At 42.6% G+C, this 16,771-nt stretch overlaps 1 protein-coding gene across 1 annotated transcript in view; it reads left to right on the top strand.

Annotated features, from left to right (window-relative positions):
* The window catches only part of KIF13A (kinesin family member 13A), a 270,175-nt gene that overhangs the window by 196,885 nt on the left and 56,519 nt on the right, over positions 1-16,771 (top strand). Inside the window, exons 12-18 of the mRNA XM_040460494.1 lie at positions 3,927-4,038; positions 4,419-4,631; positions 7,509-7,619; positions 8,966-9,100; positions 10,998-11,128; positions 15,866-15,952; positions 16,071-16,237. Coding sequence (XP_040316428.1) covers positions 3,927-4,038; positions 4,419-4,631; positions 7,509-7,619; positions 8,966-9,100; positions 10,998-11,128; positions 15,866-15,952; positions 16,071-16,237 — 956 coding nt within the window. The remainder of the gene's footprint in view (positions 1-3,926; positions 4,039-4,418; positions 4,632-7,508; positions 7,620-8,965; positions 9,101-10,997; positions 11,129-15,865; positions 15,953-16,070; positions 16,238-16,771) is intronic.

The following is a 16,771-nucleotide window of genomic DNA, read 5'->3' on the forward strand; positions in this document are numbered from 1 at the left end:
ATTATACTCTCTAGCTGTATCTGTGTTGTTGCAAATGACAAGATTTCATTCTTTTTATGGCTGAATAATATTCCATTGTATGTAGATACCACATCTTCTTTATCCATTCATTTACTGATGGACACTTGAGCTGTTTCTATAATTTGGCTTTTGTAGATAATGTTGCAGTAAACATAGGGGTGCATGTATCCCTTTGAATAGTATCCCTTTGAATTTTTTAAAGTTTATTTATTTATTTTGAGAGAGATCACAGAGCATGGGATTGGGGGGGCGGGGAGCAGCAGGCAGAGAGAAAGAGAGAATTCCAAGCAGGCCCCTGCACTGTCAGCTCAGAGCCCAACACAGGGCTCGAACCCATGAACTATGACCTTATGACCTGAGTCAAAACCAAAAGCCAGATGCTTAACTGACTGAGCCATGCAGGCACACCCTGTATTATTGTATTTTTAAGGTAAATATCCACTAGTGTGATTACTGGATCGTAGGGTAGTTCTATTTTTAATTTTTTGAGGTACCTCCATGCTCTTTACCACAGTGGCTGTATTAGTTTGCATTCTCACCAACAGTGCATGAAGGTTTCTTTTTCTCCACATCCTCACCAATTTGTTTCTTGTGTTGTTGACTTTAGCCATTCTGACAGATGTGAGGTGATATTTCATTGTAGTTTTTATTTGCATTTTCCTGATGGTGAATGATGTTGAACATCTTTTCATGTGTCGGTTGGCCATCTGTATGTCTTTGGAGAAATGTCGATTCATGTCTTCTGCCCATTTTTTTTTTTTTTAAATTTTTTTTCAACGTTTTTATTTTTGGGACAGAGAGAGACAGAGCATGAACGGGGGAGGGGCAGAGAGAGAGGGAGACACAGAATCGGAAACAGGCTCCAGGCTCTGAGCCATCAGCCCAGAGCCCGACGCGGGGCTCGAACTCACAGACCGCGAGATCGTGACCTGGCTGAAGTCGGACGCTTAACCGACTGTGCCACCCAGGCGCCCCATCTTCTGCCCATTTTTAATAGGATTATTTGTCTTTGGGTGTTGAGTCATATTAGTTCTTTATATTTTTGGGGTACTAACTCTTTATCGGATATGTCATTTGCAAATACCTTCTGAGATTCAGTAAGTTGTCTTTTAGTTTTATTGATTGTTTCCTTCTCTGTGTAAAAACTTTTTATTTTGATGTAGTCCCAGTAGTTTATTTTTGCCATGTTCTTTCTTAAAGTTGTTACCTTTGGGAGGAGTGATGCAGTGACTAAACTTGAATTTTTTTTTTAAACAGCTATATTGAGAAATGATTCATATACACATACTTTGGCATTTAAAAATGTACAGTTTAGTGGCTTTTTTATCAGAATGTATAACCATCATCATGATCGAATTTGAAAACATTTCCATCATCCCCAGAGAAACTTTGTGTCTAAGTCATTCCCCATTTACACCACCCCAGCCCTGGGCAACCACTGCTTTCATCCCTATAGATTCGCCTATTCTGGGTATTTCTTTTTAAAAAAAAAAAATTTTTTTTTAACGTTTATTTATTTTTGAGACAGAGAGAGACAGAGCATGAACAGGGGAGGGGCAGAGAGAGAGGGAGACACAGAATCGGAAACAGGCTCCAGGCTCTGAGTGGTCAGCACAGAGCCTGACGCGGGGCTCGAACTCACGGACCGCGAGATCATGACCTGAGCCGAAGTCGGACACTTAACCGACCGAGCCACCCAGGCGCCCCATCTGGGTATTTCATAATAATGGAATCATTATGTGGCTGTATTTGTTTCCCAATGTTATCAAAAAAGATTACCACAAACTGGGTAGTTTACAACAACAGAAATTTGTTTTGTTACAATTCTGGAGGCCAGAAGTGCAAAATCAGGGGATTGGCAGAGCTAGTTCCTTCTTGGGGCTCAGAGGGAAAATCTGTTGCATGCTTCTGTCCTACCACCTTCTAGTGGTGGCTGGCTCTCCTTGACCTTCCTTGGCTTGTAGATGCATTTCTTCCATCTCTCCTCTGTTCTCACATGGCCTGCTCCCCTGTTGCCTGTGTGTCTTCACAGCCGTCTTAGAAGGGTACCAGGCATTGGATTACAGCTGTCTTTAAGTCAGTATCATCTCCTCTTAACTAATCACATCTGCAAAAACCCTATTTCCAAATGAGATTACATGTCAGGTTCTGGTGAACGTGAATTTGGGGTACACAGTATTCAACCCAGGACATTGGCCTTTGGTGTTTGGCTTCTTTCACTTATCGTAACTTTTCAAGCTTCATCCATGTTGTAGCTTCTGTCAGAATCCTCTCTTGTGGCTGAATAATATAGTCCACTGTGAGGACATACCACACTTTAGTCATCATTTGGTGGACAGACATGTGGGTGGTTTCTACATTGTGGCTATTGCGAATAATGCAGCTGTGAACACTCTTGTACAAGAGTGTTTTTTTGTATGGACATATGTTTTCTTTTCTTTTGGGGTGGATTTAACTTTTGAATCTGTCAATTATAATGTATGTATTTATGTCACTTTGCAGGAACAGCTATTATTAAAATTCTGGCTCGTGTTCTGCCGCTTGAGTTTGCATTGTATTTCAATGACTTTTCAAGTGACTCACCTTTGAGCAATTATGTTTTGTGAGAGATATCCTTTGTTTCAACTCATGTAATGGAAGTCTCTTGTTAACATTAGAAAGCTATCTAGTCCTTCATGCTAAACTCTGGTCACTTGCTGAATTGTGCTCTTTTTTGTTTTTATAAATAGGTCATAGCATTTAATTTTTTAACCATTCACAAAGCATTTTCTCTTTGTGATATCATGTAAGCTTCCCTGCACTCCTGGGAGATCTCCTGAGGAGTTCTCTCTTTTCTGGCTGCTAAACTTGGGATTTCCTTTTAAAAGCGTACTTGGTACTTAACTGTGACACAGTAGGATGTTCTTCATCCCTCAAGTCCGTAAATCTGTTGTTTTTGTGATGATCTTTTCTCCAGGCTCAGAGAACATGTGTTAGCGTCCAGGGAATGCTCAGGGGACTACTCCAGCCTGCACCAGAGTCCCCTGGAGGGCTGGTTAAAGCAGAGTGCTGGGTCCCACCACGAGTGTCTATAGGTCTGGGATGGGGTGGGGCCTGAGAACGTGCATTTGTAACAAGGTCCTAAGTCATGCTGGTGCTTTTGGTCCCAGCATCATGATTTGAGCCTATACAGTTAAATATATGTACCATCTTGGGTATTGTTCATCCAGGGCCTCTCAAAATTTAGCATGCCTGTGAATCACCTGGAAATGCCTTTCGCTGGTTCTGACTCAGTAGGCCCGGGGAGGCTTCCAAGAGCCTTTGTTTCTAACCAGCTCTTGGGGGACGCCAGTGCTGCTCTCTGTAGCAGGTGTTGAAAGAGTAGCCATATGCTGTCTTCTGCTTGGGTGGGTCATTGTTCTGTACAGCTGTAAAAACTCCACACTGAAGTAAACTTGCCAGCTGTAACAGATGAACGGCATCTACCCTGTAACATGTAGGGAAAGGTTCTCTTCAAGTTACGTGGTTATTACGGAAAACAAAATGAGAGCCCGAATGGTCCGAATTCTACCCAAAGAGTAAAATGGTTCAGACTTTCAACATAATATTTGGAGTAAATTAAAATTCCCTAGAACGATCGCTTAAATGTATGCTCCCAGGTTCTGAAATGTCTGTCTCACAGGCCCTGTGATTGAACAGAATCGATTCTTACAGGGATTCTGAATTCATTGTTTTAAATTAATGGAGTTACTTTCTGTTTTTCTTTTTCTTAGCTTCTTGACAAATTAATGTAAACTTGGTTATATCAACTTTAGGGCCTTGGTGTTCTGCATACTTTATCCCTAATGCCTGGAACGATTATTGTTTTATGCAAACAACATAACCATTCCATAAAGCTAATTTCTAAATGTTTTTTCTTTTGGCAGATCCCTTACAACCTTGGGGTTGGTTATATCCTCGCTGGCTGACCAGGCAGCTGGCAAGGGTAAAAACAAATTTGTGCCTTATCGAGATTCAGTGCTCACTTGGCTTCTTAAGGTAATTCAGTGTTCTAGTGTGTTCCTTTCTAAAACCTGGCTGTTTCAGAGGAGGCAGCTGAAAGTTGTGTGCAGAGCTAACCAGATATAGCACAACCCCCCGCCAATACTGTTAATCCGAATTCCTAGGAATGCAAAATGAAAACTCATTCCTGTTGCCTCTTTTGCCCCCATGATAACGCTATTCATCAGGCATTGTTCGTTGTTGTGACTATAGAGAAACCACACCTCATCATAAAATGACTCATGAAATATGGTTCCATTTCCACAACACATTTTCTTCACAGAGAATGTCGTATATGCATGTCTTCAGCTTCCATCATACATGTTGTGCACAGAATGGGGATCATTTCCTAAGAGGCTACTGGAAATATTTTGCAGGATAACTTGGGGGGCAACAGCCAGACCTCTATGATAGCCACCATTAGCCCAGCAGCAGACAACTATGAGGAGACCCTCTCCACCCTGCGATACGCGGATAGAGCCAAAAGGATCGTTAACCACGCCATTGTGAACGAGGACCCCAATGCCAAAGTCATCCGGGAGCTGCGGGAGGAGGTAGAGAAACTGAAGGAGCAGCTCTCGCAGGCTGAGGTAAGATCAGCCTGGTGCTCCCTGTTTTTGAGATCCCCTGGCGTGTCGTATCTGAGTCAGGGAGGATGTGGTCGACTGAAGTTTTAGGTCATCTCCGTGCATTCGGCATTTCTGAGTGACATCTTCTGTATGCTAAGCATATAGCCATCTGTCCTAGGAACTTAACCTCCAGTCAACTAAAAGTGAGTTGTTGCTACTGCCTAATTGTTTGCCTTGGTAGATCAGTTGGCCCTTGGGCACCGATCTTGTCCAGTGTGAAATCCTAAGAACCAAATGGGTTGTTTTTATTAACATTGTACACTCTGTGCCCATAGGGCCTTGCGGTTTTCAGAGAAATTAGTTCTATGTCCTCTCTTCCTTAAGTCAGGGAAGGCAGCATGATGGAAGAGAAACATTAGGAAAAGAACTCAGAAATCTTTTATTTTGCTTCATGTATATCAGCTCCTGACAGGAAACAAAATCGGTCATTTCTCATTGTTACCACCTTTCCTTGGCTTTACCCAGCTTTAATAATCACACCCTCTTCTAAGTAGCAAGTTACTCTTGCAAGTTACTGGGTGAGGTATCCGGCTCATTTGAAATAGGTAATAGGACTGAAATGAAGGCCGAGTAAGTGCCTTAGTGTAAGTCACGTGCTTCCCCCTGCCTCACTTGGGTGTGGACCGAGGGCTGCTGAGTTCACATTCCTTCATACCACTCCCTTCTGACCCCTCCCTTCTGAGAGAGTAGTAAACGAGGGCGGGGAGGGGTGGAGGGTAATACTATTATTTTTTGAGCACTTGTGTACCAGGCCCTGTTGAAATACTTTTTGTCTATCAGCTTCTCTAGTCAAAAAGATAATCAATAGGAGATTGAGGCAAACAGAAAGGGAGTCACAGCCCAGGATCTGAACTGCCCATTCGTTGGTGATCATGGAGTTGCACTGACAAGGCATTGTCTTCTTCCAGCTTGGGCTTCTGAAGTGCAGGAAGCCTTGTTTTTTTCCTTGTTTTCATCCCTAACCCCTAGTGCAACACTGATACTGGAGAGCGCTTAGCACAATGCTGGTGCATCGTAAGTGCTCAATAAGTGTTGCTATCTCCTGTTATTATCATGATTATAAGCATTCAGTGCATCAAACATACTTTTTCATTGATGCCAAGAAGGTAGCAAAACACCTGGAAAATAAAACACTGTGGGGGGCCTGGGTGGTTCATTCGGTTGAGCGTCTGACCTCAGGTCATGATCTCACAGTTTGTGAGTTCGAGTCCCACGTTGGGCTCTGTGCTGACAGCGCACAGCCTGCTTCAGATCCTCTGTCCCCGTCTCTCTCTCTGCCCCTCCCCCACTCACAGACTCCCTCTCTCTCTCTCTCTTAAAAGAATAAATAAACTTAAATATAAAAATACCAATAAACTTTGAAGAGCCATGATCCTAGGAGGAAAATGTAATGGTTCTGCAGTCAGTACATACGTGGATGAGCTCCTTCTTTCCTCTTGTCTCTGAACCTGCCTTTCTGCCATGACCATGTAATCCAGGCCAGATGGTAGAATGATGCCTGGCCAAAGAGAACAGAAGAGGAGCCACAGCGGGTTCACCTAGGGTTTTCATGGGTGTCCCCTTATACCCAGCACTGAGTGTCCCTCGCAGACTCTGTTCCCGCTGTGACCTCGGTACCTCAGGGAGAGTCCACAACATTGCCACTGTGGCCTCTTGTCCAAGTCTGCCATCTTTCTTGTTCATGGGCTTACACTTTGTGGAGGCTCATGTTGCCATAGGGGGTCAAAGCATGCCATTGCCAAGTAAAGCTCCCCAAGTAAAAGCTTAGCTTAAAAAAGCTTTATATATATACATCTGTATTTAGACCCCTTAATTATTCTCACTCTGAAGACTCAGAGGGAAATTTCTACCCTTTTACCCAGATGTCTTGTTTCCAAGGGAGTAATGAATACACAAGGTTTTTATCACCATCCATTAAAAAAAATTTTTTTTTCATGTTTATTTATTTTTGAGAGAGAGAGCACTGCAGGGGAGGGGCAGAGAGAGAGGGAGACACAGAATCCAAAGCAGACTCCAGGCTCTGAGCTGTCAGTACAGAGCCTGACGCAGGGCTTGAATCCACGAGCTGTGAGATTATGACCTGAGTCAACGCTTAACTGACTAAGCCACCCAGGCGCCCCAGAAAAGGAGTTTTAAATGATCCAGAGTCCAATTTTAAAATAAATGAGAAGAGGGGCGCCTGGGTGGCCCAGTAGGTTAAGCGTCCAACTTCGGCTCAGGTCATGATCTCGCGGTCTGTGAGTTCGAGCCCCGCGTCGGGCTCTGTGCTGACAGCTCAGAGCCTGGAGCCTGTTTCAGATTCTGTGTCTCCCTCTCTCTGACCCTCCGCCGTTCATGCTCTGTCTCTCCCTGTCTCAAAAATAAAATAAAAACGCTAAAAATTTTAAAATAAAATAAAAGAGAAGAATCTTCACTTTTCCTGGTAGGTTATCACTGGGATGTGTTTATTGATGATGTGTGTTGATCTGTCTTGCTGGGAAAAAAAAAAAGGTAACAGTGCTTAAGTTACCTTTGTTACGTTTCTGTTTTGAAGACAAACTTTAGCATCTCGTAGGTCTTTAAATGTGAAATTTAAGTACGATGGATAAAATTACTCTGTAGTGATTTGTATCAGTTTAATTCAGGGCACTGGTATTCCTTTTCCCCTCTAAAGAGTAGCAGCCATTTATTCTTACATTTCTTTTTATTAATAAAGATGTACAAGTCCACCCTGACAGTGTATGACTTAATTGCTTCCAACAGACTGTTGATAGCCACTTCAGAAGCACAGTAAAGGATTGTTTTATGAATAATGGTGGGAAAAAATAGAAAATCAGATATCTCTGGTTTCATTTTAAGGCTATGAAGGCCCCTGAACTAAAAGAGAAGCTTGAAGAATCTGAAAAGCTGATCAAAGAACTAACAGTGACTTGGGAAGAGAAGCTGAGGAAAACAGAAGAAATCGCACAGGTAGCCCGATAATTTAGGCCTAAAATCTTGTGATTCTTTTTCATTTGCCATTTTTTCTGCGTAGCCACTCATCATCCTCCCAAAGCCATTCAAGGACCTCTTTCTGCTCACCAAGACTGCAAAGATCACTTTTAGAGCCTGTAACTTCGTTGTCCTTTATCAACTACCATTTGGCCCATTTATTTGCTAGGAGCACTGAGCTGGAACAGGCATGGTCTACAGGAAACACTGTTAATGTTTCCTGCTTTTCTATGTTGTGATTTTACATCACCCGGCAAAGTGTGCTACCTGACTGGCCGAGAATTTATAACCTACCACTCATCATGGTCTTTTCCCCAGTGTATTTGATTTTGGGGGCTTGTAAGAAAATGTTGTATGAACTTCACTTGAGAAACGATATGAAGCAATGACTAATTGTGCGCTTGTGTGTGAGTGGGTGTGTTTTATGAATCTGCACTATACATTTTGTGAACATTTTAATCTCACTGACTACTTGGAAATATTGGCCCATCCCAATCAGGTAGCTTGAAAGCAGCAAATGGGACCTAGTCAAGCCTTTTGCTTATATGTTTCTCATAGGTGTTATTCTCACACAGACCCGTGCTCATGTACCCCACACACGTACTGCTGACTTCCTGTCTCTCATCCATTGCTTCATACTTCTTCACGGCACTTTATCATCCCTGGAAATTCTGTTTTGCTTGTCTGGTTTTTTTTTTGTTTCTTGTTTTTTTTCTTTTATGGTCTGTCTCTTTCTACTAGAATATAAGTTTTCACAAAAGGGACTTTGTTTTGCTTGCTGTTGTAGATCAGTACTTCCTGCCCCCATCTCCCATGACTTTCCCACGTTTACTAGGGTTATTATCACCTGAAATCAGGCAATATGCCCAGTCTTCCCTGTGCCCTCACAACACCTTGCTCTTACCTTACTTCTCTTCCATTTCTTCCTGTGGAATTCTTATATTTCAAGAGACATCACAAGTATATTCTTTTCCTGAAGCCTTTCCTGGTCTCTGAATACATCATGGGCTCCTTCCTTGGAAGCCCCATAGTACCTTGTTCCTCTCCAGTGACACAGGGCTCTTCTCCTCTGATTTAGGTACGTGGTCTTGTCCCCTCAACTGGACTATAAACCCCTTAAACGGAAGATGGTATCTGGTTCACTCTTAGCACCCTTTTAACACGGACACAAGACGTCACGCATTTTAGAGACTCCCTAAACTTGGTTGTGATGTGTGATTTCATTGGCATTGTCCCCAGAAAGAGTGACGTAAACTTTCCATGGATACATCTTGTCAGTAGAGCAACAAATAGAGTCCCCTGTGTTTGTCTGTTTTTGTGCCCAGGAGAGACAACGACAGCTTGAAAGTATGGGGATTTCCCTGGAGACATCGGGTATCAAGGTGGGAGATGATAAGTGCTACTTAGTCAACCTGAACGCGGACCCTGCTCTTAACGAGCTTCTGGTTTATTATTTAAAGGTAAGAGAGTATATAAGTAGATGGTTGCAATCCTGATGCATTCACATCTCACTCCCATTGGAATCGGGGCACCTGTACCCATGATTTGGCTTTTTGAACATTTTATTTATTTTTGAGAGACAAAGCACAAGCAGGGGAGGGGCAGAGAGAGAGAGAGAGAGAGAGAGAGAGAGAGAGAGACACAGAATCCGAAGCAGGCTCCGGGCTCCGAGCTGTCAGCACAGAGCCCCACGTGGAGCTCTGACCCACGAACCGTGCAATCATGACCCGAGAAGAAGTTGGATGCTTAACCAGCTGAGCCACCCAGGTGCCCCTGGTTTTGCTTTTTGTATCCAGCTTAGCCCTCATTGAAAGAGGAGGGATAGTGCAGTCACGTTATCGTTGAGAGTGAAAACCTCTCCTCTGGAAACCATCAGTTTGTTCTCTATATTTATGGGTCTGCTTCTGCTTTTTCTTTGTTTGCTTGTTTGTTTGTTTGTTTGTTTGTTGAGATTCCACATAAAGCAAAATCATATGGTGTTTATCTTTCTCTGTCAGATCACACTTTTGGAAATGTTGGTTTATTTTGTTAAAGTGAAAAATGAGACATCTGTTTGAAATTGGGTACCTGATAGGGCAGTGATATGGGGTACCCCAAAAGACATAGGGCCTTTTTAATATGCACACACACACACACACACACACACACACACACACACACAATTCCTGAGTTATGATAGTATATAAATGTATGTGGCAGTACGTAACTCTCAAGGATTAGAGACCTGGAGACTTGAAGGCAGCTTATGTAACTGCCCACATACCGAAATCTCTAAATGAAGAGCTATTACCCACTTGCAAAAAGTTAAATAAGTGCCTTGTTAAGGATTCTGATCTGCCTAGTTAATATAAAAAATGCGATGGAAAATAAGCTAGAATTGAGGAAAGGAGCCTCAGTTTTCCCTCATCCTTTCTATTTTACTTTTCCCAGAGACCTAAATATGGGGCAGATGGTCCCTGACTTATTAAGCCCACTAATGGACTCAAGATCTGTTTGTTTAGAACATGACTAAGGCGTAAGGAATTGTGTCCAAAATCCTAATTTTGAAAGACCAAGCTTTCTGTTGAATAGGGAAATATTACTATCATGGTGACTCAGTGATTTTTAGAGCAACGAAAGAAACAAAGGGACGAGCAGTGGACCGCCTCCCCAGGAGTCACAGTCCTCCTGTGTCTGGGGTTTGAGGTACTTGAAGTCCTGCTCATCTGCATTCTATAGCCCACAGGCTTCCACACTCTATGTAGGATTGGTATTCAACACTCAACTACTGGGGTGCCTGGGCGGCTCAGTTGGTTGAGCATCCAACTCTTGATTTCGGCTCAGGTCGTGATCCCATGATCGTGGGATTGAGCCCTGGGTGGGGCTCTGCACTGAGCATGGAGCTTGCTTGAGATTTTCCCTCTCTCTCTCTTTCTCTCCCCCCCCCCACCCCTCCCCTGCTTATGTGCTCAAACTCTCTCTCTCTCTCTCTCAAATTAAAAACATAGAGGCACCTGGGTAGCTCAGTTGGTTAAGTGTCTGACTCTTGATTTTGACTTAGGTTATGATCTCATGGTTCATGAGTTAGAGCCCCACATCAGGCTCTATGTTGACAGTGCAGAGCCTGCTTGGGATTCTCTCTCTCTCCCTCCCTCTCTCTCTGCCTCTCCCCTGCTCGTTCTCTCTCTGTCTCACTCTGTTTCAAAAATAAATAAATAAGTACAAATGTCATGGAAGATTTGACTTAGAGCGCCCCAAATATCTTGTATCTGATTCATTTAATATTGTCATTCTATTAGGTTATTCAAATTGTGATAAATTTTTGTTGAGTTACTTGTAAGTATAGATGTTTTCCTTTCTTTCATGATCTGTTACTAGGACCATACCAGGGTGGGTGCAGACACGTCCCAGGACATCCAGCTCTTTGGCATAGGAATACAGCCGGAGCACTGTGAGATCGACATCGCATCCGATGGTGATGTTACTCTCACTCCAAAAGAAAATTCAAGGTAGGAAAAGTAAATGGCTCCTTCACATGCCGTTGAGCCTGGTTTTCAGAAACCCCATTCTGTCTGTTTGCTCACTTATTTCACAGTTAAGACTTCAGTGGGTTCTTTTGCCTCTAGCAGCATGTGATTCCTTAGGTACATCATCTTCAGTGGGAGCTTATCTGCAGGAGTCTCGTGGCCTGGGTGAGGGGACACAAATTGCTGCAAAGACATTTTGTATTTGCTTCTTAACAAATCCCCAGGCATGTGTCCAACTAGAAATTACTTTTTAATGCTAATTTCTTGGCTGGGTACATTACCAACCCAGGCAATTTCCATAACTTTTCTTTATATTATTGTAATAAGAACATACTATAAGTCAAAGTAATGTTTATACATGTGTTCAGAAGTCAGTGTGTATGTTCTCACTCTCTCAAAAATAAATAAACATTTAAAAAAAAGTGGGGGTGCCTGGGTGACTCAGGGGGTTAAACGTCCGACTTCAGCTCAGGTGATGATCTTGCAGTTCGTTAGTTCAAGCCCCGCATCGGGCTCTGTGCTGACAGCTCGGAGCCTGGAGCCTGCTTCAGATTCCGTGTCTCCCTCTCTCTCTGCCCCTCTCCCGCTTGCTCTCTCTCTCTCTCTCTCTCTGTCTCTGTCTGTCTCTCTCTCTCAAAAACAAATAAACATTAAAAAAAAAAAAAAGGAGGGGCGCCTGGGTGGCGCAGTCGGTTAAGCGTCCGACTTCAGCCAGGTCACGATCTCGCAGTCCGTGAGTTTGAGCCCCGCGTCAGGCTCTGGGCTGATGGCTCGGAGCCTGGAGCCTGTTTCCGATTCTGTGTCTCCCTCTCTCTCTGCCCCTCCCCCATTCATGCTCTGTCTCTCTCTGTCCCAAAAATAAATAAACGTTGAAAAAAAAAAAAAAAAGAAGAATCCTAAAAAAAAAAAAAAAGGTGAAAAGGATTTTGTGTGTGTGTGTGTGTGTGTGTGCACCTATATAAGGGTCCCTTAAATATATAAATGATCATGAAAGTTAGCAATAAATAAGAAAGACAAAGCTTATTATATTCCTCTCTCATTTGCTTCGGAACTGTTTTTAGTTTCATTCTAGAACAACACTGCCCAATACAACTTTCTGAGAAAATGGGAAAGTTCTATATCTGCTAAGACCATTTTCGTGCACTTGTGTATCAAAATATGGACAATGAAAATGAGGAACTGAAAATTAAATTATAATTCAGAGCTTAAAACAATAAAGGACACTGAGTGACAAGTTTCAATTTGTCATACTGCCATTAGATATTAGATTATAGATACATAGGTCTGGGTATCCATCCATCTATATACCTAGATATATTAGGTTACTTAGATATCTTAATAAACTGGGCAGGTATTTTCCTTATAAACTGACTAATGTTTTTTAGGTAGAAAAGGTAAGTATTCTATTAAAAATTTTCCCCCCAAAACAACTTTTCATCATCCTTCTGGCAAGAATATGTGTATACGTATAGATGTATAGATAGATAGGTAGATAGATAGATAGATAGATAGATAGATAGATGGATAGATACACACACACACACACACACACACACACACACACACACACGTATTCTAGTCTCATTTTCCACTTTTCTCAAATGAATAAATGAGTCCATAATTCCAAATAGATGGACACAGACCTTTGAAGCTTGAGTTAGCATCGAGTCATTTTCATTGGCAAGAATAAAGGGAGCATGTTAGTGTAAAATATACACACTCAGGGGCGCCTGAGTCAGGTGGCTCAGTCAGTTGAGCATCTGACTCTTGTTCTTGGCTCAGGTCATGATCTCATGATTTGTGGGATTGAGCCCTGTGTCAGGCTCTGTGCTGTGAGTGTGGAGCCTGTTGGGATTCTCTCTCTGCCCTTCTCCCATACTCTGTCTCTCAAAAGATAATAAAAATATATACACACCAAAGTTTTATCTTGTTTGTGCATGACAAATTAAAAACATATGAGATGGTCTTTCCAGGGTATTTTTATCAATAAAAATTTAGCCCCTGTACTTGAAATATTACTGCAAAGAGAAGATTATTTTCCTGTGTGAGTTCTCCTTATTCTGTGACTCTTGAGCTAGAGAGTCCGGTCAAGATTAAGAGCTAGATAATGAGATTGTATGAGAAAACTAATTTATTGAAAAATTAAAACTAAGAATAATATTCATTTTTTTCTCCATCAAACTTCATCTGACAGTTCTTTAGCAAATTAAACTTTAATTAATTAATATCCTCATAATTTTTTTCTTAAATACCAGCAAAATCTCTCTCTTTTTTTTTAATGTTTCTTTTTTGAGAGAGAGCCCACACACAAGCAGGGGAAGGGCACAGAGAGGCAGGGGTCAGAGGATCTGAAGTGAACTCTGTACTGACAGCACAGAGCCTGATGCAGGGCTCAAACTCAGAAACCATGAGATCATGACCTGAGCTGAAGTCAGACTCTCAACCAACTGAGCCACCCAGGTGCCCCCAAATCTTTCTTTTTCATTTAAAGTTTATTTATTTGAGAGAGGCAGAGGCAGCATGAGTGGGGTAAGGGCAGGGAGAGAGAGAGAATCTCAAGCAGGCTCCACACTGACAGCCCAGAGACCAACGTGGGGCTTGAACTCATGAAACCATGACATTATGACCTGAGCTGAAACCAAGAGTTGGACTCTTAATCTACTGAGCCATGCATGCACTGCCACAAAATCTCTTTTCTAAATGAAGGAAACATGTATAAGAACATTAGAAATGAAGGAAACATGTATAAGAACATTAGGGGTGCCGGGATGGCTCAGTAGGTTAAGCATCCGACTCTTGATCTCGGCTCAGGTCATAATCTCAGGGTTCTTGAGATCAAGCCCTGAGGGGCTCTGGGCTGACAGCCCAGACCCTGCTTAGGATCCTCTCTCTCTCTCTCTCTCTCTCTCAAAATAAATAAATAAACATTTAAAAAAATTATCTGCACTAAAAATTCTGGACGACTTTTCATCTCCCCCTAAAAAAAAGTCACAGTGGCAAGGCTTTTACTATGTTAAAAATCAGTTGATGAGATCTTCCGATCGGCAGGAAATCCTATGAAATCTGTTACAGTGAGTCATTCACAGCCCCTTGAACCCTGTAAGCCGTAGCATAGCTGTGAGGTGAGGAAACCTGTGCCCTTGGGAGACCAGCTCCAGATGTCCTCTGGGCAGAGTTGCAGCTATAGGGTTTGAGACGAATCCCAGATGCACAGGCCAGCACAAAGCCAGAGACACAGTGCACGTGATCTAAGGTGTGATTCGTGCAGTATAACAGACTCGGAGTCCTTTCCCCCGTCTCTGGCTATTTGTCTTATTTTTACAATTTGTTTGGTAGCTATTTAGGATTTAAGCCTGGTGTTCTTTTGTGTTTTCCCCAAGTTTCTATTATGGAAAACTTCAAACATATAAAGTAGAAAGAAGAGTATGGTGAACCCCCTGTATATCCATCATCCAGCTTCAAAAATGAGCATCTCGCAGACAGTTTTGCTTTTATTTCTATACCCTCCACATCTCCCCCTCCCTCCCCTCTGGGTTATTTTAAAGAAAATTCCCGATAGTATAACTTTTTATCCATGAATGTCTCAGCTTGTATTTCTAAACAAGTGTTCGTGAACATAGCTTAAGTTCCATCACACCTAAAATAATTAACAATAATTCCTTATTAACCTTCATATATTGAGTCAGTGTTCACATCTCCCCAAAGGTATCAGAAATGTTCCTTTTCATTTGTTTCTTGAAATCAGGATCAAATAAGATTCAACTGTTGTCATTGGCTGTTTGTTTCTTTTAGCCTCTGGGTTCCTCCTCCCTCTGTCCCCACCCCCTTTTCCTTGCATTTTAGTTGTTGAAGATGCTTGGTTGTTTTCTGTAGTCAGCATTTTGCTCATTGTGTCCCATGGCATTATTTAGCATCTTCCACCACCTTCTGTATTTCCTAAATTGGTATTTTGTGGTTTTTTTTTGTTTTTTTTTTTTAATTTTTTTTCAACGTTTATTTATTTTTGGGACAGAGAGAGACAGAGCATGAACGGGGGAGGGGCAGAGAGAGAGGGAGACACAGAATCGGAAACAGGCTCCAGGCTCTGAGCCATCAGCCCAGAGCCCGACGCGGGGCTCGAACTCACGGACCGCGAGATCATGACCTGGCTGAAGTCGGACGCTTAACCGACTGCGCCACCCAGGCGCCCCGCCTAAATTGGTATTTTGATATAACAGCTTGATCAGATTCAACTCAAATTTGGACACGAAAATTCCATAGGCATTCTCGTGTATGTTTCCATCAGGAACACATCGTGCCAAGTTGTCTGTCTTTGAGGGATGTTGGCTGCCCTTGATCATCGTGTTTTGTTCTTTTCTTTTTTTTTTTTTTAATGTTTATTTGTTGAGAGAGAAGGGGCGGAGGGGCAGAGAAAGGGGGACAGAGGATGTGAAGCAGTCTCCACACTATCAGTGCAGAGCCCATCATAGGGCTCGAACTCACAAACCACGGGATCATGACCTGAGTCAGAGTTCGACACTTAACCCACCGAGCCACTCAAGTGCCTCAGTTCATCACTGCATTCTGATCACATGTTTTGAGGGTGGTTGCAATTCTGTTACTCCTTCTTTTGGTATTAGCAGAATATGTTGCGAGAAACTTTCCATCTCTCATGGGCTGCTGGGTCTGGGTTCTGTGCTCTTTCCCATTGAACTGACACATTCCCTGGTCTTCTTTCAGGTCCTGTGTAAATGGCACCCTTGTGTGCAGCACTACCCAGCTGTGGCACGGTGATAGAATCCTGTGGGGAAATAACCACTTTTTTAGGTAACCTCTTTGGGTTCCCTAATATTTTCACTTTTTTTTTTTTTTTTTTTTTTTTTTTTTTTACTGTTACCTGAGTATAAAACAAGTCAATTTTCTCTAATGGTGGAAAACCCCACAGAATTAACTTACCTAAGAGGAAACGGCGAGACTGGTTGAAAGAGTTTGAAAAGGAAACGGGCCCGCCAGAGCATGACCTGGACGCAGCCAGTGAAGCTTCCTCGGAACCAGACTATAACTATGAATTTGCACAGATGGAGGTTATCATGAAAACACTGAACAGCAATGGTAAGACCTTCCCTCCGATTCCTCCGTCTTGGGCAGCTCCTATCCCTTGAGGGATGTGCTTGCATAAAGTATCACTCTGAAACTTAGATACATAAAATTGCTAATTTCTTACAGAGGCCCCTGGAGAGGGGCTCATGAAACATCCCATGGCCTGATCTGCTCCCTCAAGTGTAACCAAGGAGTGGGTAGTCCCTTTTTTGAGCCCCTTGTTTCCAAGCCAGTTGTGGTAACATTTCCAAGGTCATAGAGTCCGGAAGGACTATGGTGGCATTCCTTTTCAAATTCCCCTTACTGGGCTTGTCATTTCTGAATCTTTCAGAGCACAAAAATCCCCAGCAGGGCATGAACCCAGGAATTTCCAATGGAATGTAATGGGTAAATAAAAGTCATGATATTTTGCTGTAAATCCAGTTGGAAATTATACCATCAAAGAGGCTTACATAGCAAGCCCGGGTAGCTTTTACAAAAATGATAGCCACGGGCTTTATAGGCTCTTTGCTTGACCTGCACACTGGCTTGTCTCAGACCTTTAAG

Source organism: Herpailurus yagouaroundi, unplaced genomic scaffold, assembly GCF_014898765.1.
Source record: "Herpailurus yagouaroundi ecotype Mexico unplaced genomic scaffold, PumYag 250, whole genome shotgun sequence".
NCBI lineage: Eukaryota > Metazoa > Chordata > Mammalia > Carnivora > Felidae > Herpailurus > Herpailurus yagouaroundi.